This window comes from Triturus cristatus, chromosome 4_2 (genome assembly GCF_964204655.1).
Source record: "Triturus cristatus chromosome 4_2, aTriCri1.1, whole genome shotgun sequence".
Lineage (NCBI taxonomy): Eukaryota > Metazoa > Chordata > Amphibia > Caudata > Salamandridae > Triturus > Triturus cristatus.
This window is the reverse complement of record NC_140586.1, coordinates 900,232,271-900,256,619: the sequence shown is the minus strand read 5'-3', so window position 1 is coordinate 900,256,619 and position 24,349 is coordinate 900,232,271. Positions and strand designations below refer to the sequence as shown.

General features: G+C 48.9%; 1 protein-coding gene across 6 annotated transcripts in view; it reads left to right on the top strand.

Annotated features, from left to right (window-relative positions):
* PTPRF (protein tyrosine phosphatase receptor type F) overlaps window positions 1-24,349 on the top strand; it is a 746,312-nt gene that overhangs the window by 660,972 nt on the left and 60,991 nt on the right. For all 6 annotated transcript variants that reach the window (XM_085602951.1, XM_085602956.1, XM_085602955.1 and 3 more), the window contains 2 exons: window positions 55-170; window positions 19,580-19,677. In XM_085602951.1, coding sequence (XP_085459077.1) covers window positions 55-170; window positions 19,580-19,677 — 214 coding nt within the window. The remainder of the gene's footprint in view (window positions 1-54; window positions 171-19,579; window positions 19,678-24,349) is intronic.

The window sequence follows — 24,349 nt, the reverse complement described above, 5'->3', positions numbered from 1 at the left end:
AATTTCAGCTTAAAAAAAATACAACTGTTATGTTTGGTTTTTGTTTTTTGTTAGAAAAAGAGGCAGTTCACCCTCGGGCAAAGATGACCAAACTGTGGGGCTGAAGGATTCACTGCTGGCCAACTCGTCTGACCCGGTGGAGATGAGGCGTCTCAACTACCAAACTCCAGGTAGGTGACCAACGACGGGCTACATCTCTCGCGAGGAGGGTGATATCTCAGATTGACTGCTGCTAGTGGCAGCACTTCACCTAGCTTGCTATGATCACCCACTGCTTGGATCAGGAAGTAGATTTCACAGAGATGCAGCAGTAGCCCTAAAAGTCCAGTCTCCATACGAATGAAAGGCCCCCTTACTAGCACCCTATTGGGCATGCACTTCCAGAGCGGACTGTTGTGTTCTGATGCAGTCTTCGCGGCAGGCATGCCGTTCAGTCCGAGTTATCCTTCAAAAGCGCATTATTCCGCTGTGCTACTGTTTAAAAAAGGACATCAGTGAAAAGTTCATATTTTTTTTAACCACTTTTATTTTACCAGTATTAATGCAGTTAAAGTTAACATTTCACAGCTGGGGGCACCTTACTTGCACATTTAGTAACATTTATAACAACCCCATTCTTCTACTTGGTGTAATTCCCATGGATAGTTAAGACCCTCATGTAAATATCACATGTGCATGCATTCAGTGTGCTTCATTCTGATTCCAGCCTGGAAACAAATGGTATGCTGCGACATCTTCCACTGATTGCCCTGGTCTACTTTTTTCACTTGAACTTCCTGCATGTGTGTTCTCATTTGGCTTTATTGAACCTTCCTATCAGGCAGGCACTTTAAAAACCTGACCTGCCACTGAATATTTCATACATCTGTGATCGAGCTGGAATGGCAGAGGGTGTGAGAGGCCGGATTTTTAGGATACCCACATGAGATAAATGCACGTTAAATAAATTGCAATGGAAATCTCCTACAGTTAGTAGCTACAATGAAAATGTGGCTCATACTGAAATGCTTGGACCTGTGTTGCACATTACAGAGACAAATGTAACCCTTTCCGTCTGAAACGTCGGGAAAGTCATAACTCAGAATACCGCGAGACATTGCAGTGCCACATTAATGGGAGAGTGTTCACTGGATTAGGGGACGTATAACATCCCGCAGTGAATTTGTTTTACCTTCATTGTGCTCCCAATAAAATAAGTATGAGTGAGTGAATTCCACTCTTAAGACTGGAGGATAAGTGTGCGCATCCCATTAGTTACTGCTGACCCCACCATCCGCATTGTCGGTGCTTCACATTTTAGGTGTTATCAGAAATCTGCATACATTGGGCACTGGCTCTGAATGAACATCTCCCAAAGTTTCACTAGATTGGCTGCCGCAGACAGTGCTTTTCAGACATGGGAACACGTGTGGTGTCCATGAGTGGCACCGGTCGAAATCTGGCCTCAAAGCAGTCGCTCCTGGCCGGACGTGGAATCCTGTTGAGTAACGACTAACTCTAGATCTTACTTTGGTTTCTCGTTATTTCCTTCCAGTGCCCACAATAAACGTAACTACGTCGTTTACCTTGAACCTTCATTTCTCCAATGTTTTGGTTGTGGTACTCTCAGTACCCGCGGGTCCCTGCAGTACTCGCAATGAACAGCTTACCTTTCTAGATGATGTAGATGGGAGGCATGCAATGGCCGGGCAACTACCAGCGGTCAGGATACCACATGCGCGGAGTTGAACTGCTGATGCTCCTCCTCTGATCTTAAAGGTTTCCCAGTTTGCTCTGCAAGCGGCTGTTGCAACAAAGGTTCCGCAACACAATCAACAGCAGTGATTCATATGATCCAGATTCGCGAGCACTGCTCACCACTCGTCTCCCCTGAGTGGAAGATGCCGCGCTCGTGCATCCTCCATTAAGCAGCACGACGCCTCTTCCAAACTGTAAAGCAGTCAGGCACCCAAAGCTGTCCGTCTCTGCTTGAACACAGGCTGCAGGTCGCAGGCTATTGAACAGGGTACAAAGACAAAATGTTCAAAAAAAAAGATTGAAATGTCCCTTAGAAGCCTATAAGTACCAGAAGACCCTGGGGAGACATGAGCAGTAACTCATAATATGTTTGAATGTTATCATGTGAGCCTGCAGCCAACCATTGTAAAATCATTGTGCTTTCTAGGGGTTGCTTGGTTTGCACCAAGCTTTTTGGTGGGTTTGAAACTGAGAATGATAATGACGCAACATGAGGCACCCCTTGCGAAAATACCCTCCGCTCTTCTTTTTATAGCTGGATAACGTGACCCCTGTCAGGAGACGAACTTGTGTGTTTTGACCACAGTGACTGCCATGGAAATGAACGCGATAACTTTTTGAGTGCCGTTATGAGAGTGCAACTGGCCAATCAAAAAAGTAATGTAAAAATAAAAAATACCATTCAGCAAGCTGATTCTTGGCCATTGCCAAAACCCCCAGTGGGCTTGGTCCTGTCCTGGTGGGCTAAGACCAGGCCTCTGCATTCCCTAGGCCTAAAAATGTAGTGTCAGTGAGGTAGCCCAGCCTGTTGAGCAGCTCCTTCACAGAACTGTGTATGACCTACGGGTGGAAGATTCAAAACTAAGTGATGTGAAGCAAGTACAAGACTGGAGGGGATAAGTTCTGAACCTGGCTTGTGCTGTCTTCCCAAACTCGAAGTTGATGCTGTCCAGTACAAGCGCTTGGGTTAGATACTCCAAGACCATCTTGTGTGGTCCTCTGAGACTCCCAAGTTCGTGGATCATTTGCAGGAGCCAGGGGAGCAGTTCTAAGACTGCGTTGTAGACTCCATTCCCTACTCTGCGAAGTTCTTGGATCACAACAAGAGCTCAGAAGAGATGGTCAAAGACTACTTCTTGAGTCCGGAAAGTCTTGAAAGCACGCTCATCTACCTTGGTAGGAGACCACACATTCGAAGACTACACTTAGTCCTTCGGGACTCTGATTTGATAGATCAAACACAAGACCCTGAGCCTGGGAGATGTTTGAAGACTGTCTCGCACGATCCTTCCACATTTAGCATCTGGTATAAGCAACCAGACAAGGTGTTCTTACACAACCACGTTCAGTCCATCAACACTTACCTCATGGATCTGGTACTAAATTGTGGGTTCATATGCTAAAGGGACCGTGTCATCTGTTTGCTTAGCTAGATCCTTGCTCAAGACACCTGACTGAACAATGGTTCTTATTGCCCAAACGCCACCACCCCAGTGTTTTAGCCTAGTTCGGCTTCTGGCCCGTCAGCCGTTTACCTTTCCACTAACTGTGGTGTTTGAGGATGTGATCCTATACACAGATGAACAGTCAACACCCCTACACCCTTAACAATTGCTGCAAGGCATTGAAATCCTTCAATACCACGGCCATGGAAGCATGGCTCCTCCAGCCACTAGTGGAAACACTGCCTCTTTGAGGTTCTTGGATTTTAGGACCAGTAAAATGTGAACTTCCCTCAGTTCCGTTCTGGGGATGCTCAGTTAATGACATTGCTTTAGATGCAATTCTTTGGCTGGTTCTTACCTCTATCTGGTCAACAGAAATGGAGAACATACCCGGGTATGTTCAGAAACCCTGTTTGCAAGCACGCCTGCTTCAGAACATGTGTATGTGTCTAGGTGTCTGTGGCCATGTTCATTCTCTCACCCCCATCCTTGTTCTCACCACACCGCTAGAGCTTGTTGGGGAGCCCCTGGACTGGGCCCCCATAAAGAGTTTTTTCCCAACCCCCTGCAGATCCTTTAGTTGCAAATACATCTTCTGTTGATCACTTTTCCTCCACGTTGACCTCCATGTGCGTTTGATCTGCCTTTACAGTGATCTGTGTGGTGCTTCTGTGACTGTGTATTGCAGTGCATTGTGGGTATGCTGCAATGGCGCATGTGTTTGGGGCTGGGGCCTGCCCAGTGCAAGGCCTGCTGCTGGAAGCACGTTTCATGGGGACATATCAGTTCCCCCTGGCTTGACCGGTTGTGGCCTTGGCAGTAAATAGATGGAGCTGAGGTCTGCTCCCTCTGGAGGTGCAGAGCGCCCTGTCTTTCGCACTGCGGGTGGGGCTGGGGCTCTGTTCTCAGTCGTGTCACTGATGGTGGGGCTCATGACGCTGACCTCTGTCCTCGCCCTGGGGTTGAAGCAGAGCACACTGTCCTTTTTTGGTACATCGTTGGTAGGGCAGTGGGTCTAGTTATCTAACATTTATACTGGTTGTGAAGAATGCCTTGACCTCTGACACTGCACTGGAGGTTAAAAAGACCGACCTGGCCTCTGACATTGCACAGGTGTCAAAGCAGATGGTTGTGTTCACTGAACAGGTGACCTAGAAGAAGGCCATGTTCTATGTGTGCACAGGTAGGGTAGCAGAAGACCGTGCCTACTGACAGGACACTGGTATCATAGAAAAAGACCCTGCCCACTGCGGGCACAGGTAGTTTAGCAGAAGGCCTAGTCCACTTGCACTGCACAGGTAGTAAAGTGTGCACTGCCAGTGCACAGGTGCAAAGTGGTAAAAACAAGTTCACTGCCAGGTGAAGAGGTAGCAGTGTCCTCTGCCATTGCATAGCTAGCTTAGTGGTATACCGTGTCCACTGCCAGTGCACAGGTTGAGTAGCAGTAGCCCGTGTCTACTGCCAGTGCAGAGGTAGCGAAGCAGTAGGCCGTGTCCACTGCCAGTGCACAGGTTGAGTAGCAGTAGCTCGTGTCTACTGCCAGTGCAGAGGTAGCGAAGCAGGCCGTGTCCACTACCTGTACACAGGTTACAAAACAGTAGGCCCTGTCCAGCTCCAGTGCAAAAAGAACAATTGATGGCTAGAATGCTGCACCATGTCAGACATTCACCCCAGTACGTAGATCTGGGCCTAGATCAGGGAGGAGCTGGCTTGGAGTTCGGCTGGACTGTTCCCATGAGGCACAGGGTCAAGGCTGATTTGCATATGGCTGGGTCTAGACTAGGGTGGCATGGTGAGCAACAGAATTATCCCATATCTCTTGACTGGGGGTGAATGTTTGATTTGCTCTGCATTCCGCCCATCATCTGTGTGTCTTTTGTTGTCCACCTCCAGTGCACAAGTAGCGGAGCGGTACACCTTGTCCACTCCTAGATGCACAGGTAGCATAGCTTATGACGTATCCCCTGCCATTGCACAGATAACTAGCAGAGGGCTCCGTCCGTTGCCAGTGCACAGGTGGTGAAGTGGTACACCATGTCCAGTGCACAAGTAGCACAGCAGAAGGCCCTACTGCTGCCAGTGCACAGGCAGCGCAGCAGAAGGCCCTGCTGCTGCCAGTACACAGGCAGCGCAGCCGAAGGCCCTGTCCACTGCCAGGGCACAGGCAGCGCAGCAGAAGGTCCTGTACACTACCAGGGCATAGGCAGTGCAGCCAAAGGCCCTGTCCACTGCCAGGGCACAGGTAGCAGAGCAGGAGGCCCTGTCGGCTGCCAGGGCACAGGTAGCAGAGCAGGAGGCCCTGTCGGCTGCCAGGGCACAGGTAGCAGAGCAGGAGGCCCTGTCTACTTCCAGGGCACAGGTAGCGCAGCCAAGGGCCCTGTCCGCTGCCAGGGCACAGGCAGCGCAGCCAAACGCCCTGTCCGCTGCCAGGGCACAGGCAGCGTACGCCATGTCCGCTGCCAGGGCACGTGCTTGGTAGCAGTAGGGGCGTCTGCTGCCAATGCACCAGTAGCAAAGCAGATGGCTGTGTCCATTACCAGTGTACAGATGGCGAGCCATAAGGCCCAGTTTGCGTCGTTTCCCTGGTGGTAGACTAGAGGGCCCTTTCTCTTTGCACTGTTGGTGGACAGATGGACCTGCCCTATCTTGGCACCAATGTTGGGCAGAGTGCTCGGCCTTACGTGGATGGTAGGGTAGCAGACCCTGGCCTTTGTTGCTGCACTGACCGCAGCAATGGGCCCTGCAAGCAGAAGTGACCTCCTGAAGAGGGCCCCGGCACTTACATTTTTTTAAATTAAGCACTGAGTGTAATAGGCTACTCCTGGCTTTTTCTCACAATCCAAGATCTGTATGTGGTGCTTCACTTGGCTCATGCTAGCTCTCCCCAGTCGCTGGGGACCCTGTCTGCGCAGCTGCTTTAGGATACCTTTGTCTTTCATTTGCACTGTGGTCTCCAGATGCCCGACCCCTCTCCCCTTACCACTTACCTCCCTCTTTCCCATCTCCTCTTCCCCCTCCTCAGACCCCACCCCCGGGTCTGGAGCATATTCAGTGAATCTTAAAAGCTAACAGCTTTTTGTTCTTGCCCCATTTTGTTTCTTTGCAGGTTCGAGTCTCCCCAGTTGCCCGAATATTTCAAGTTAGTTTGAATTCCTCTCGTGTTTCTTTGTCATCTCACCCTACGTTCTCCACCTCTCTTGCTTTCTCTACTTGTATCACCTTATATCCTCACTGTTACCCTCCATTCTTTTCGTCTCTCCTTTCCTTTTCCAGTCCCTCATCCTTTCCTCCACCACTTCACCATCCTACTAATTTACTTGCCCACAGGCTAACCCGCCCTTTCCAATGCCTTCCATTCCCTCCCTAGGGCCTCCTTTCTCTCCTTCTACAATCCCTACATGCTTACCACCCCAACCTCTCCTTATTTCTCCCTCCCAATGCCCTCCTAATTTCCGTCCCAGCTCATATCCTCCTTTCCCCTTCCTATCCTGACCCTTCTCGTCCCTGCCCATGTCATTCTTTTCTCTCCAGCCCATCTTGTCCTTCCTCCCCCTGCCTTAGTCGTCCTTCCTCCCACTGCCTTAGTCGTCCTTCCCTCTTCCCGCCTTAGTCGTCCTTCCCTCTTCCCGCCTTAGTCGTCCTTCCCTCTTCCCGCCTTAGTCGTCCTTTCCTCTCCCTGCCCAAGTCGTCCTTTCCTCTCCCTGCCCAAGTCGTCCTTTCCTCTCCCTGCCCAAGTCGTCCTTTCCTCTCCCTGCCCAAGTCGTCCTTTCCTCTCCCTGCCCAAGTCGTCCTTTCCTCTCCCTGCCCAAGTCGTCCTTTCCTCTTCCCGCCCAAGTCGTCCTTTCCTCTCCCTGCCCAAGTCGTCCTTTCCTCTTCCCGCCCAAGTCGTCCTTTCCTCTTCCTGCCCAAGTCGTCAAGTCGTCCTTTCCTCTCCCTGCCCAAGTCGTCCTTTCCTCTCCCTGCCCAAGTCGCCCTTTCCTCTCCCTGCCCAAGTCGTCCTTTCCTTTCCTCTCCCTGCCCAAGTCGTCCTTTCCTTTCCTCTCCCTGCCCAAGTCGTCCTTTCCTCTCCCTGCCCAAGTCGTCAAGTCGTACTTTCCTCTCCCTGCCCAAGTCGTCCTTTCCTCTCCCTGCCCAAGTCGTCAAGTCGTCCTTTCCTCTCCCTGCCCAAGTCGTCCTTTCCTCTCCCTGCCCAAGTCGTCCTTTCCTCTCCCTGCCCAAGTCGTCCTTTCCTCTCCCTGCCCAAGTCGTCCTTTCCTCTCCCCCACCATGCACACATTTTCTTTTTAGCCCTTAAACTAATTTCCCCTCCATCCCCATGTGCTCCTTTCCCCCTGTATGCCTCCCTTTCCCTCCTCATGTATTCCTCCCTTTTTCTCCCCATACTTTTGTCATCTCCTTCCCATACCTATTCCATTCCTCTCCGAAATCCCTTCCATTTCTCTCCCCAAACACCTTTCATCTCCCCCATTTTGCTTTGCGCTGCCTATGCCCGCCTTTATTCCCTCCAGGCCCTTTTTCACCTACCTTTCACTGCCCTCCTTTCCCCTCCCTCCCCATGCCCTCCGTTGCTCTTCATATGCCCTCCATTCCTCTTCCCCTGCCCTTGTCCTCTCCCCATGTCTGTCCTTTTTGTCCACTCCCAACGCCCACTCACCTTTACCCTCCCCATGCCTGCCCTCCTTTTACCTCCCCTCCCCATGCCTGCTCTCCTTTTGCCTCCCCATGCCTGCTCTCCTTTTGCCTCCCCTCCCCATGCCTTCCCTCATTTTCATCTCCCCATGACCGCCCACCCTCTTTCCTCATGCCGCCCCTCCTTTCCTCATGCCCGCCTTCCTTTCCCCATGCCTGCACTCCTTCCCTCTCACCAATCTCACTCCTTTCCTATCACAAATACAGCACTCCTTTCCTCTCCCCATGCCAGCGCTTCTTTCCCCATGCCTGCCATTCTTTCCTCTCCCCTTGCCCACCCTTCTTTCCTTTACCAATGCCCGCCCTTCTTACCAATGTGCGCCCTTCTTTCCTCTCCCCATTCTCGCCCTCGTTTCCCCATGCTTGCCCTCCTTTCCTCTCCCCATGCTTGCCCTCCTTTCCCCTACCCTTGCTCGCTCTCCTTTTATCACCCAGTGCCCACCCTCCTTTCTTCTCCCCATGCCTGCCCTTCTTTTCCTCTCCCCATGCCTGCCCTTCTTTTCCACTCCCCATGTCCGCCTCCTTTCCTCTCCCCAAGCCCTCCTTTCTTCTCCCCATGCCTGCCCTTCTTTTCCTCTCCCCATGCCTGCCCTTCTTTTCCTCTCCCCATGTCCGCCTCCTTTCCTCTCCCCATGCTACCCGTTCCTTTCAGATTCCATGTACAAATCTCCATTCCCTTGTTTACCTTGTTGCTCACCCCTTTCCTCTCCCTCCTCATGCATTTCATCTCTCAATCCATGGCCTCCTTTGCTTATCGAGCGCACACCCTCCTTTCCTCTTAACCCTCGTGTTCACTTTTCCTCCCCTGCCTTATGCTCATCTTTCCTCATGATCTCTTTTCCTCTCCCTCCTTGCTGCCCTTTCCCTCACCATGCCCCCATCTTTTCTCGCCCTCATTTTCATCCCTTCTTTCATGTCATTTTACCTACCCATGCTGTCCTTTCCCCTCTCTCCATGCCCCCTCTCATCCCCGTGCCTCCTATAGGTTCTCCCCAAGCCCTTCTTTACTGTCCTTCCCCATTCTTGTTGCTCCCCCAGGCACCCCACTTTCCTCATGCCCTCTTCTCCCACCACTTCCCCTTGGCCGGAACACAACTAAGGGAAAGCTTGTGGAAACCTGAACATGTCTTGCCATAGGTCCTTTAATACATAGAGTCCATAGTCAGTAAGGCAAGCCCTTGGAATTCTGGGACATCAAATCAGAGAAGCACAGAGCGACAGTCTGTCATGTATCTTTCTCACCACCACCTTGAGCAGCGTAGATTTCTGTGGCCACCTCATGTACATTCTGGGCAGTTTCCCGACTCCTCTGCCCTGACCATTTCCGCCACTCTGACCTACAACAGCAAACACTGGGCATGATTCACATAGATTTTCCTGTGAGTTGCTCTAGTTTGTGCTTACAGCGCTTCTGGCTTGCTCCTGAACCCAGTAGTAAGACTAGAGTACTCCTGGATTAAGAAATGGTCCAGGCGTATTACAAGAGTGAGTCATACCTACTAAAAGCCAAATGCTGGTAAACTGGGCATGCTGGGTTTAATGAAAATAGTGTTTATTTAAGTGCTTCTCAAACAGAAGTGTGCAGCTTGTGGAATCAAAAAGGGAGGAGAAGGGTTTTTCAGTTTAATAGTTGTATTAGATTTTGAATAAACAGTACAAAAATAAACTGTAATCCATCTGGGAATTAAAGAAAAGTAAATAATCGCAGTATACAAAAGTGCAGAACAATTTGCCCATCTTAAAACTGGATGACAGAGTAATGAAACTATTGTGACGAAATGAAATACTTGAGTAGCTAATAACTTGTTATTATATCAGAAGTATAAAAAGCGGCAATAGAATAATGCATACTGTTATATGCTATAGTCTATATATTTTAGTAAATCAATACTAAGAAAAAGGAAAGGTATCGACTGCTGCACCAAAAGATGGAATGAGAAGAAAGAAGAACCAAAAGAGAGAGAGAAGGAAAGGAATGAAGAAAACATGAAATAGGATAAATAGGACATTAATAACAATTATAATAAGCATGTGTTCATGGTGGAATAGTAACACCACTTTGAGAAGTTGCAGCTATATAATTAGTGGAATCATTAGATGTGCAACTTGTAGTAACTAAATTGACTTTCAATTCCAAGATATGTAGCGAAGGTGTGCAGCTGATATCAATATTACGCCGCAAAGAATAACAAGATAACGGGGTAAAGTATTTACAGCAAGATGTTAATAGTTATAGATGTAACTAACAAAACAATATCTTGATTTTGAGATGTTAGAAATGAAGAAAACTGATGGCATGCACATCTTTATTTATCCTAAAGCTATATCTTATCTAATTCTAGTCCATTTTTGCAGCTTCTCTGTACCTCTGCGGAAGCCTTGAGTAGAGAACTGAGCAGTTTCTCAGAAACTGAGGTTCGAGGAAAATGAGCTGCAGATCACACACTGTGCATAGATCGCCATCTGGTGTTGGGCCCGGATGTTTGCACTTTGTTGTTGTCTTGGAAGAAGTCTTTGGAAGTCACGTGATAGGTGACTCCTCCTTTGGACAATAGTGCGCATGGGCATCGACTCCATCGTCAGATTGTTTTTTTCCGCCATCGGGCTCGGATGTGTTCATCGCGCTCCAGTTCAGTGTCGTTACCGATCATCTTTTTTCGACGCAAAATCCTTCACCCATACTTCAGTATTGTTCCGATCACGTTCACATTCGAGGCGCATCTCTTCAAACTTGAATTCTTCAATTCCGGTCGTCGACGCAGGCTTTCGGGCCTAACTGCGCCCTTAGGCCTTTGGCTCATGGAAAGGACTTCCTTCAAAAAGTGTCCTAAATGTGGATCCAAATTTCCACACGCCGATCTTCATAAGGTGTGTAACCTCTGCCTTTCGTCCGAGCAGGAGGCAAAAGACTGTCTAGCTTGTGCCTCATTCTGCTCCAAGAAGACAATTCAGGATCGTTGAGCTCGAAGAACCATGGCTCGATCATCAACATCGATTCCAGACGACATCTTCCAGGAAGGCATCAATGTGCAGCAGCAGATCCAGGGCAACATCCGCTCCTCTGAAGCCGACGACTCAGACGTCAAAGACATCATTCCGGGGCAGCGGGTCGCAAGTACTGATGTCACCCCTCCCCACCACCCATTCCCAAAAAGGCTTCGATCACACCTTCACCTTCGGGCCTAGGTGCACACCGGGACAAAACTTCTCACGCTCTGCCTTGGGGCTTGGCAAAGAAGTCGATACACAAGCCTTCAGGCCACTTTGGACCGAGCCAGCCTGCAGTTGGTGCCGAAACTCCTTCCCTGGCACCAAAAAAGAAACCACTACCTTCCTCCGCACCAACGCCTAGCTCCACATCGACGCCTTGGGCGCCGAAATCCATTGGTACGGACGTCCTGGCTCCGAAAAAATCGTTGGAACCAGGTAAACTCCTGGTTCCAAAGACCTCGGGCGCTCAGCCTTCAGAGCCCAAAAAACCCTCGGAACCGACCAAACCGGTTCCGAAGAACACTGCCGCTCAGCCTACGGATCCAAAAAAAACATCGGAACCGAACAAACAACCGGTGCCGAAGGCCCTACCAGAACCCAGGAAAACTCCAGATTCTAGGCCTGAGAAGCACAAAACCACTCCAAACCTCTGCCACACAAACAATCGGACCCGAAAAAATCTGCACCGAAACACAGTCCAGAGGAGGAGCTTTTTCGAACTGATCCAACACAAAAAACTGTTCAGAAAGACCCCAATACAGGTCACCTTAAACTTAGTCCTTCCAAGAAAAGGAAAATGGACAAACCTGTACCCGCTCCACCTCCTTTAAAGAAGAGAGACATGCAACTTCTCCTTTCAGGATTCCTTCTCCACCTCCTCCTCCACACCACTCTCCTATCCCATCTTCACTGCCCTCATCATCTCCTCCACCTCAGGATGATAACTCTGAATTGGAAGGGAATGATCAACCTTTAGGGGAACCTAGTCCTCCTGGTACCCCAAAAGACCCATGGGAGGATTGTGACACACCAGATGTCTGAGACACACCACAGGATGACATCTACCCATCTAGTAATCCAAAAACAAGGGAGTTACCCCAGTGTGAAACTCACAAAGGGACGGGGTATCGACTTACAACAGAAACAAGAATGTCCCTATTAGGAAAGGCCTACGGATTTATCCTATCAATCAAGTGTCTGATGTTTACCGATTCTGTTGGTTGTCTCACAAACATAGTATCAACATAGTCTACATACAGTAGCTTGTATATGCACTAAAGAAATTTAAAATACTAATCAGTAAAATTACAATTATTTATTTTGTAAATAAGCAACATAAAAATATCAACAAAAAGATTGTAACCCATTCTGGGAGGGAAGGATATTTTTATGTTGATATTTTTATGTTGCTTATTTACAAAATAAATAATTGTAATTTTACTGATTAGTATTTTAAATTTCGTTAGTGCATATACAAGCTACTGTATGTAGACTCTATGTTGATACTATGTTTGTGAGACAACCAACAGAATCGGTAAACATCAGACACTTGATTGATAGGATAAATCCGTAGGCCTTTCCTAATAGGGACATTCTTGTTTCTGTTGTAAATCTACCCATCTAGACCATCCCTTCCGGAGGACGCTATAGGATTCACTCAGCTCATACACAGAGCAGCAGAATACCACGGGATGAACTTCTACACAGACCCTGTAGAGGAAGATTTCCTCGTGGACACTTTTCAACCACCCCAAAGGTCCACTTCCATTCTCCTAATATTAAAAGGGGTAATCAAACACGCTCCTGAAGTGTTTAAGGATCCTGTAAGGGCCAGAGTCGTTAACCCCAGGGTAGAATAGAAGTACAAGTCTGCCCCAGCTGACCCGGTTTATATTAAAGGGCAGATACCCTTGGATTCCTTAGTGGTCTCCAACGCCAGGAAAAGGGCTAACTCCCAAACCACAGGAGATGCTCCACCTCCTGATAAGGAGTCAAAACTGCTCGACAAGTCTGGTAAAAGAACAGCGTCCCAAGCAGCCAACATATGGAGGATTGCCAACACACAGGCTTTGCTCGCTAGATATGATAGGGCACACCACGACGATCTGGAGACCCTACTACAACACCTTCCAGACCAATATAAAACACGAGCCAATAATCTCATCCAGGAAGGCAAACTTATAACTAATACCTCTATTCGTTGTGCTCTGAAAGCTGCAGACACAGCATACCGCGCTGTTAATGCCAGTGTCCTTTTACGCAGACATGACTGGCTACATATTTCGGGCTTCAAAAGCGACGTCCAAATTACCATATTCACTCAACCGTTTGACCAGGAACACTTATTTGGGTCCACCGTAGATTCATCTTTGGAGAAGATGAAAAAGGATACCGACACTGCCAAATCAATGGGAGCTTTGCAATCGCAAGCTCTCAGAAGTTCCTTTCGTCGCTCCTCCTGTAGAGGTTTTACCACTGATAACCCCTCCTCTTCCTACAAGAGTCCCACCCAGACCTCATCTAACAGAGGCAATTACAGAGGAGGCTACAGGGGCAAGAACAACAAGGGTAGAGGCAAAACTACCAATACTCGTACCGCCTCCACCCCTAAACAATGACTTCCCTCTGTTCCCCCCCGGACCACACTACTCCAGTCGGGGGAAGATTGCTACAGTTCCTACCTGTCTGGAACAACATTACTACAGACAGGTGGGTGAGACAAATCATCCAATCAGGTTATTGCCTAGAGCTCACTTTAACTCCCCCAAACATACCACCCAAACAGTGTCCAATGTCAGCAGAGCACTTAACGCTTCTAAAACAAGAGGTTCTTTCTCTCCTAGAAAAACTTGCAATACAACCAGTTCCCCTTAATCACCAAAACACAGGGGTTTACTCCCAGTACTTCCTCATTCCAAAGAAGGAAGGAACCCTGAGACCCATCTTGGACCTCAGACCATTAAACCTCTACATACAATCAGACCATTTCCATATGATCACTCTTCAACAGGTCCTCCCTATACTCAAACAGGGCGACTTCCTTGCCACATTAGATCTCAAGGACGCCTACTTCCTCATTCCCATTCACCCTGCTCACAGGAAATATCTTCGGTTTGTGGTGGACGGTCAACATTACCAGTTCAAGGTTCTCCCATTCCGAGTCGCCACAGCACCCAGGGTCTTCACAAAATGTCTGGCAGTGGTAGCAGCCCACTTAAGAAGACAACAAATTCACGTCTTCCCATATTTGGACGACTGGCTCATAAAAGCCAAGTCACATACCCAGTGTGTAAATCACACACACGCCACAATCCAACTACTTCACGAATTGGGGTTTACCATACACCTCACAAAGTCGCACCTCCAACCATCCCACATCCAAAAATATCTGGGTGCCACAATAAACACCTCAAAAAGCCTTGCATATCCCAGTCCAGCCAGGATAGCAAGCATGCAAGCCCTTATAACAAGATTCCAGCTCGAGTGTTCATGCAACTCATAGGGATGATGGCTTCTTGTATATTCATAGTACCTCATGCAAGACTCCAGATGCGTCCCCTGCAGGAACGTTTGGCACGTCAGTGGAACCAAGCTCAAGGTCCGCTAACAGATCTGGTGTTGGTGGACGGCAGCACACATCGCTCTCTGCAGTGGTGGAACACTCAAAACATTTCCAAAGGGCGACCGTTCCTAGAGCCGATTCCACAGAGTGTGCTAACAGCAGACTCATCGCTCACCGGCTGGGGACACCTCCGCAAAGGCTACTCCATATCAACCATTTGGAGTTACTAGAAATCTTTCTGGCATTCAAATCATTCTAGAAACAGATACCAGGCAAAGCTGTCTTAGTCCGCATGGACAATATGACAGCAATGCACTATTTACAAAAACAGGGGGGGGGGCACCCTCTCTACAGCTCTCTCAACTAGCACAGAGCATATGGAGGTGGGATATTCCTCAAAACATATTCCTTTTAGCCCAACATCTCCCAGGAATTCAAAATCACATGGCAGATCTATCAAGTCGGCAGACACAACAGATTTACGAGTGGGAACTTCACCAACAAGTTCTTCAACCGTTTTTCCAAATGTGGGGGAAGCCAGAGATAGACCTCTTTGCCACACATTACAACACAAAATGCCCAAGCTTCGCCGCCAGATATCCACACCCATTGTCCAAAGGCAATGCGATATGGATGAACTGGTCAGGCAGATTTGCGTATGCTTTTCCACCTCTCCCACTCATTCCATTAGTGGAGCACAAGCTGCAACAGTCACTAACACTGATCCTAGTTGCTCCAACATGGGCCAGACAACCCTGTTACACAACATTGCTGGAACTATCACTAGTCCCGCACCAAAAACTACGCCTCTCTCCACAGCTCTTAACACAGAACCATGCAGAGATCAGACACCCAGATCCAGCACAGCTCAACCTCGCGATCTGGCTCCTGAAGTCCTAGAGTTTGGTTATCTCAATCTTCCACCTGATTGTATGAGCGTTATCAAAGAAGCTAGGCGCCCCACCACTAGAGTCTGCTATGCAGCCTAGTGGAAAAGATTTGTTCTATACTGTAACAATAACAAAATCAATCCTCTAGATGCCTCCACTCAGCACATCATATGTTACCTGCTGCATCTTCAAAGATGTAATCTAGCATCCACGTCATTTAGATTACATCTCACTGCCATTGCAGTTTACCTACAAAATAGGCAACATGGGTACCTGCCATTAAAGCATTTATGGAAGGTCACAAAAGAATAATTCCTCCCAGGGTACCTCCCTCCCCAGTGTGGAATCTAAACATCGTCCTCACACAATTAATGGGTCCCCCATGCGAACCTCTACATAAATGCGAGCTACAATTTCTTACATGGAAAGTCGCTTTCCTTGTGGCCATTACATCTCTCAGAAACGTCAGTGAGCTACAGGCATTAACTGTTCAAGAAACAAATCCCAAATTCCTTCCTAAAGTTATTTCTCCCTTCCATCTCAACCAATCTGTTGAGTTGCCAGTGTTCTTCTCGCAACCACAAACAGTAGCAGAAAGAGCTCTTCATAAACTAGACGTGAAAAGAGCACTCCTTTACTATATGGACAGAACAAAACCTTTTCGCAAAACAACTTTTTGTATCCTTCTCACCACCGCATAAAGGCAATCCCATATCAAAGTCTGGGATTGCAAGGTGGATTGTCAAATGTATACAAATTTACTATCACAAAGCAAAACGTGCACGGTCTATTCCCCCTAAAGCCCACTCTACCCGAAAGATAGGGGCTTCAATGGCATTTTTAGGGAACATTCCATTAGATGACATCTGCAAAGCAGCTATGTGGTCTACACCGCACACATTCACAAAACACTATTGTGTCGATGTGCAGGCAAAACAACAAGCTAGTGTGGGCCAAGCTGTACTCAAAACGCTACTTCAAATTACTGCAACAGATACTGGTGGTCGCCGCTAAGGAGGATTACTTCTATGCAATCTATGCACAGTGTATGATCCTCCAGCTCATATGCCTCAAACGGAAAATGCCACTTACCATTATGCATCTGTTCTTGGCATGTAGAGCTGCAGATTCACACGCGCCCACCCACCTCCCCGGCTACCTTTATCTGTTCCAGTATTATCTTAATTATATACAACATACATGGACATCTATTTCTGTTGCTCACAAAACTCCATTTCCCTTCTTGGCGAAAAAACTATCTGACGATGGAGTCGATGCCCATGTGCACTATTGTCCAAAGGAGGAGTCCCCTATCTCGTGACTTCCAAAGACTTCTTCCAAGACAACAAAGTGCAAACATCCGGGCCCAACACCAGATGGCGATCTATGCACAGTGTGTGAATCTTCAGCTCTACATGCCAAGAACAGATGCATACTGGTAAGTAGCATTTTCTTTCTTGCAATAGGTGGCACTGAATTCCGGTTCAGATCCCCTGGATCTGCTCCCCATATCAGGTGTAGCAGTGTGCTATGCCTGGATTAGACCAGTCCTGAAGGCCCATGCCACTGCATTGTCCAGAGGTTGTACCGGCATGGTGAGCTTGCTCACTCCCTAGGTGGGGGGTCCTACCCTCTAGAAGAGCAGGGACAGAGTTTGATTCCACCTTGCAAACCCTAAGAGTCGATTCTTCAAATCTCTAAGGTTTGCCCTCTAAGGTGCAGGACACTGGCCACATATGCATGAATTTAGAGTATGCCACGTGCAAGTCTACTGCCTGGCTCACTCTGCTTCTGCCGCGATCAGGATGCGTGGCACAGCACTTTGAGTCTTTCATAGGGGACCTGGGAAGACTGAATGCTTTGAGAAGCTGATGGAAGGTCTCTGGCCTCCCAGAGGCCATGTACCGGCCTTCTCAGTATGGGTATTTGGGCCATCCACACTCGAGAGTAGGGGAGCCCAGAACTAGACTGGTGCTGTACTTGCAACTTCAGCTTCTCGGCTGTTTTCATTTAATGTCAGAAGATTTGGATGACCCTTGGGCTGAGCTTGTGCACAGGTGACTGCATGCATGGTAATGAGCTCAGACAGGCCTCTGCAGAGTCACGCAATGCAGTGTGCGTAGGCGCATGCTCAGTGGATCGGCCCTGCACAAGACCAGCCTCCTTAGTAGAGCTGTCATTTACCTTCCCAGGATCCTGGGGACAAAATCTGCATAATGGGGTAAATCTGGAACTCTGGTGCACTGACATGGAACATTGTGAGGAGTCCGGGTAGAGAGTTATGGAAAAGGAGACTTGTCCATGTCTGGAAGATGAAGGAAACCTCTTTAGTAAAGCGAGGACCGGAAGTAGTGTAGTCCAGAACTGACGTCCATGTGCAAACTGGTTTTAGATCATAGTAGCACAAGGTACAAGCAGTCAGGATAGCGGGTAAGTTGTGCGTCCTAGATCCTCGGCAGCGGGCGTCCAGCAGAATAGGATTAATACTCATTGGTGGTTCCGTGCATCCCACCACCGGATCAGCACTCTGCTACAAGCCAGCAAACTGCTACTTTATCGAGCCACCTTTCATTGATCCACTGAGAGAGACCTTCTGTTCAGTCCCTGCTGTTTCCTTTGCTCTGAGCCATTTATCTGCTACCCCAACTTTGGAAACCAGAGTCCTCCCTTTACTCTGCCCCCCACCTCCCATGCTCGCTTTCTGGAAACTTGAGTGCCCACCACCTTTTGAATCAAAGTGCCCCAGAGACAGCTTGACATAGATGTTTCACTCTGCCCTAATAGTCTGCCTTATTCAACTGGGCACCTGTTCTGCATTTCCAGGTATGACCCAACCCACAAGTTGTAGTGAAGATGCACACAGCTTAAATACAAAACAAAAAACATACTTATATAAAATAGGGTTGTAATAGAAGGATTTAGCTTCGAATAGACCATGACATCAAAAACATCTCGGAGAAGGGACTGGTTACACCCAGTGCCATCCCTAAAGTGCTTCACGACTAATCCAAGAAATCCGAGCAGTGAGGCATCAAAACTCAGAGCGGAGACTGGTTACAGCCAGTGCCATCCCTAATGTGCTTCACCCAGTACCATCCCTAAATTGCTTCAATACTAATCTAAAAAAATCAGAGCAGTGAGGCGTCATTCAGAGCAGAGTCTGGTTACACCCAGTGCCATCCCTAAAGCGCTTCACGACTAATCGGAAAAATCAGAGCAGTGAGGCGTCAATACTCAGAGCAGAGACTGTGGATGGCACAGGGTGTCACCAATGTGCTTCATCCAGTGCCATGCCTAAAGTGCCTCACTACTAAAATGAAAAATCAGAGCAGTGAGGCGTCAATACTCAGAGGAGGGACTGGTTACACCCATTACCATCCCTGAAGCGCTTCACTACTAATCTGAAAAATCCGAGCAGTGAGGCGTCAATAGTCAGAACAGAGACTGGTAACACCCAGTGCCATCCGTAAAGCGCTTCACCCAGTGCCATCCGTAAAGCACTTCACCCAGTGCCATCCCTAAAGTGCTTCACTACTAATCTGAAAAATCAGAGCAGGGAGACATCAATACTCGGAGCAGATCCTTGCCTGGGAAACGTGAAGGAACTGAATCTTTCTGCTTGTATTGTTCTCCACTAGCTACAGCTACTTATTTTCTCTCGGCCTCACCAGTTTCTAACCTATACCTTCCTCCTTTGCTATTGATCCTTTACCTTCTCCTTTTCATTCATTCAGTCTCTTCTTGTGTATTCCAACTCAGAGCCTTTCCTCCCCAGCTGTTCTATTTCTTCTCCTCCCCTTTATTCTGCATTTCTTCCTCTCCTGCTCTTTCTTGTCATGCGACCCCTCTTGAGCAAGCATTACTCGGCGCTTCACCACTCTTCCCCATCTGTGCCTTTCATTGGTTGCTCCCAGCTTTTTATTTCACTCTTCAGCCCTGTTGATTGGTCGCTCAGCTTGCGCTCACCATCCACTCACGGCCTCGCATAGCTGTGTGTGTGTGGTGCAAGTTCTTGGCCATTCGCCACCATGTGCTCTTGTCCACATGCTCACTGGGACAGGTCTATATGATCACATCCATGTGTTGAGATATGTAGTGCCAGGACCAGTTGACATGCTGTCCTCCATCCATCGTGCCGCTTTTCACATCGCCTCATAGGTCACGCAGTCAAACAGTCACCTTTATTTGAGTGGGTGCAGGGTCACCCGTCTACCAGATCAACATCTCCCGCAGGCACTACAGTTCTCCTCTTTTGTTTCCACTAGGCATGAGGGACCACCCTGCCATCCCAATATCTGATCTCGCAGACAACATTGACCGGTTGAAAGCCAACGATGGACTCAAGTTCTCGCAGGAGTATGAGGTAAGAGCACTACGTGGCAGTGAGGGATGGAATGGCAGGGGAAATCAGGCTTCAGGTTCTAAAATGGGTGAGTGTTGATGAAGCAATAGGGTCATTCCACCAGTAAGACACACATGGTATGGGTCATTCAGTGGGTGTGCATCTTAGGGCATCAAAGCAATACATTGGCCATCTCTAGCATGGGTGTTGGGAGGTCACATTCTTTTTCTGATGGATTCTTCAAAACCACAGATTCCCCCACCATAAGAGTATTCTCCTGGTGCCAGACTGGATCCGGAAATTTTTAATAGCACTGTTGCCGCATGCCACTAGGCGGTGCAGTGTGGCTCTGCGATGGGCTTAGTTCTACCCTCGAAGTGCCGCAGCACTGCCTTATAGATGCCCAGATGTTAGTTCCTCTCTTTTCGCCCCATCAAATGCGAGTCCGGATCTCTGCCCCCACTTTCGATGACTCTCAAAACGAAATCCAGTGTCCAGGAGAGCAACGTGCCTTTCTAAAGCTACAGGCTTCAGACCATGCCATAACAACCGAAAACAGATGTCATTCACAGGCATGCAACAAGGGTGAGTCTGCTGTTTGGGCTCGGAGCACTCTGCCAAGCGGTGCGATGAGTGCACCCTCATATGGCCAAAGATGATCGAGGACTGCCAAGTGAAGCTATAGGTCACTGAACACAGGAAGAAGTCATGGGCCTCTCAAGTCCTATTCTGGCTCCAAGTAGAGGGCCCAGACCTGCTGCTACGCCTGGGGCTGCTCCTGCAAGATGTCGTCTTCATGGTCGAAGTCCTCCAGTAAGTCGAAATCCAAACAGTAGCATAAGAAGGTGAAGTGAGACTCAACCCATCCAGCCACGGTCTCGCGAAAGAGAAGTTGAGTGTGTAAAGGTGCCGATCGATCTCACTCCCAATCAGACTGATGAGTCGATTTTGCATTGATCACAATGCATCCAGAATACTCGGGGCCATTGTCTGTGCTGCAGCAGGACGTGGCCTTTACGAAGCCTTCCTGTGCAACGTTGGCACCTGTCCGGCTCCCTCTCGTGTGCCATCAGGCCCCAAGGATCCACAGGGGCTCTCAGTCTGATTACTTCTGGTGATCCATGCTCGATGCTGTCAGAACCCGTTGGACCGATCTTGGGCTCAGCACCCACTCCAGCATAGACTTTCACACCAGCTCAAACACTCATCTGTCCCTCTTTCATCGTTGCTGACACCAGAGGAGAATCTGATACCAATGCCGCTGTCCGACACGACAGAGGTCGCACCCTGAATGACTACAGCGTACCCGGTCCTCTTGACTATCCGAGTCTAGTCCTGCACTTCCACAAAAGCGCCTGCAGAAGCTCCATTGTATGTTTTGGCTCCGACTCTGGCCAGAGTTGCCACCACTCGGAGATGACGACGGTGGGGATGGAGATAATTTACCCTCCCCATTATGATGCGGACACTCTTTACATGACTTGCTGGACGCCAGTGGACCAGATACTTCCCCAATACAGGGTTGAATTCGCCTTTTGGGCCCCCATTGGAGGAGAGTGCCTCATTCGCTGTGGTAATGCAAAGGCCCTGGTCCTACAACTGCCTTCCTTTGGATTCAATACAAATGTCTTCAAATAAGTTTTGCAACCTGGCCCAACCTCATGTGCTCTTCCTTCTTTTCACTGAAGCCCTCGCTGACACCTGTATGGACACTTGGTCCAAGCCCTGTTCTTGCCCTCCGGTGAATAGGCAGGTGACCAAATGTTATAAACTGGCTTCTGGCGAACACATCCTCCTACTGCAGTCTGGTGGTCCACGCTTGCACCAGCAAGGTAAACCCCGATATCATTCCCTACGACCCCGCGGACAGGGAGTTGCTTAGGATTGAGATGTTAAGAAAACTAATGTTCTCATCAGCTAGCCCTACATTGGTGTAGGTCAATGTGGTTTGTTTATTGGGCCTATGGCAAATGGCCAGTTAGATATTGCCGGCAGTCCTCGAAGAGCTTAGAGCCTCCTTGGAGCCTCAAGGTGGCCAAATACATGCTACGTTCTGGTCTTTATACAACTGAATGTCTGAGGCGAGCAGCTGGCATCAGTGTGGTCGCTATGCCTGGATGTGATCCACAGGTTGCTCAGGCTATGTACAAGCTTCCCTTATAAATGTGCTTTTCGTTGGCTTGTGCCAATTCAGTAAAAAAGTAGGATTCTGCTTTAGAGTGCTTTAAGGAGAGTAGGGCTAAGTCACACACTCTGAGTGTTTTAGCTGCTGCCAAAGAAGTTTACTCATCAGCTCAGGGAATTCTGATGCTGCTTCTCTGGGTTAGCGTACGGACAGTGCCAGTCTCCCCTGACCCCACGCCAGTCACCCCAGTCCTTTCATGGCTGGGAACTAGGATCTGGCAAGCTACTCAGAGGTTGTCATGGGCATCGGTCTTTTAAGTTCCCTTCCCTTGATGAAACAACCCCCAGGCCACTGTAGCTTTTCATTAGTGGCGCACAACCGCCGTGTGAGAGGCAGGATCAAGCACTTCCTTCCAGGGTGGCGGCCCATCACATCCAGTAGATGGGTCCTCCAAATCGTTCAGCATGGCTATGTCCTACCCTTGCTTTCTGTCCGCTCCATGCTGCTCCGAAATCATAATGGCTCTCATCGGAGCACCTGTCCATTCTAATGCAAGAGGTGCAAGCTTTAGTCTCCAAAGGAGCCATCAAGTTAATTCCAGACTCAGAAATTGGGCCGGGTTGTTACTCTCACTAGTTCTTCGTCCACTAGAAGAATTGAAGGATTCAGACGATGTTAGATATTCACCCTCGGACTCCCTTCTTAAAGAAGGACAAATTAATGCTCACGGTGGCCCAGGTTCTGTCTGCTCTGGATCAGGACCTCAGGATGAAGGTTTGGGCCTGCAGGGCGAATATTTTCAAACACCCATCCTGCAGTCCCACAGACTTAACCTGCAGTTCAGGGTAGACCAAGAGTTTTTTCAGATAGCCATGATCCACTTCGGCCTCACCAGTGCAAAGTGGTGGCAGTGGTTGTTTCCATCTTCGGAGGTTGGAGAGATCAGTTTTCCCTTACCTTGATGTCTTGCTGTTGAAGGTGGGCTCGCCGCAGTCCGTGGGGGACCACCTCTAGACAACATTGAACCTCCTGATGTCGTTGGGGTGCTCACACAAGCAGCTGATGTCACTCCTGATTCCTTCACACAGGGCTCCTTTTTATAAAAGCGGTCTTGGACAGGGTGCAGTTCAGGGCCTTCCCTCCACCACAACAAGTCCTGGACATTTTGGCTGGGATCCCGATGTTTCAACTTTGGTTCTGGATTTCGGCGAGAGCAACTCTGAGGCTTCTTTACCGATTGGCTTCCTGCATTCCTACTTGTCGACTACACCAGGTGTCTTGTGTGGTCTCTGCAGTGGGATCTGAAGTCTTGTGGGCTTAGCATTAAAGAGGCCTGTCCGATGGTTTTTGAAGAGACTGCAAAATATCCGCAGCGGTGGGTGCTCTGCCGCAATTGTACCAGCAGCAGACCCCTCTCCCTTCCAGATCCACAGATGATTGTGGTGACGGATAAGTCACTGTTGGGTTGAGAAATTCATCTGGGGGAGGTGAAGAACAGAGGACTGATATCTGGACAAATCCCAGCTCCATAGCAATCTGTTGGAGTTGTGGCCATTGGTCTGGCCCTGAAGACCTTTCTGCCATCAATCATGGGTAGACTGGTGCTCACAGTCAAAACTAATGCTATGTGATACTGCAACAAGCAGGGCGGAGTGGGGTCCTCGTACCTGTGCCAAGGGGCTCTGAACCCCTGGTGTGGGCTGGAGTGTCGCAGCAGTTCCCTGATCACAAACCTCTGAGAGGCAGTGGTCAGCATTCAATCTACCACCTGACGTTGGTGACAGCCTTGCTGCCTGGCGCCCCTCTACAAAGCCCATTTACACCGGGTGCTAGGACAAATTTGTGGCCTGGTGTGTAGCACGCAAGACAGACCCTTTGCACGCCTAGGTGTCAGATGTTTTATTGTTTGTTTTGTCTGTGGCCCAACAATGTCTGGCAGTGGCCACTAAAAATGTTATTGATCAGCCCTTTCAGCATGTTTACAAACCAATCATATTTGTTTAAGTCACTTGATATGCTCCCAAACTGTTTGTGATGCCACAGTGGGACCCTATCTTGGAACACCTCAAGTGCACTCTTCGAGCCGATGCACAGCTGCTCGTTGTGTCCTCTGACCTCAGTGGCGGTCTTCCTCCTTGAGATGGCTTCAGCTCATCGTGTGAGTGAACTGCAGGCTCTGTCGGTGCAGCTGCCCTACTCCACCTTTTTCCCCAGACAAGCTGGTGCTGAGGGCTCAGGTGGCCGCCTTCCTGAAAGTCATGACTCCTGTCTCTATTGGCAATCCGTAACTCTCTCATCGTTCTTTGCCCAGCCTCATCCCTCAAAAGAGGAGGAGAGGCTCCATCGGTTAGACCCCAAAAGAGCTTTAAGCTTTCTTATTGAGCGTACCAAGAGCCATCAGTGGATGATCAGCTGTTTGTGGAGTTCATTGGAGCAAAGAAAGGAAAGACTGTCCCCTGAATTAACATCTAGTACGCCCCGGCCATAAAGCAGGCTCTTGAAGGCCTGAGAGCCCATTCCACAGGGGGCTAAGGCTGTCACCACTGCGTTTACACACGGAGTGTGCCA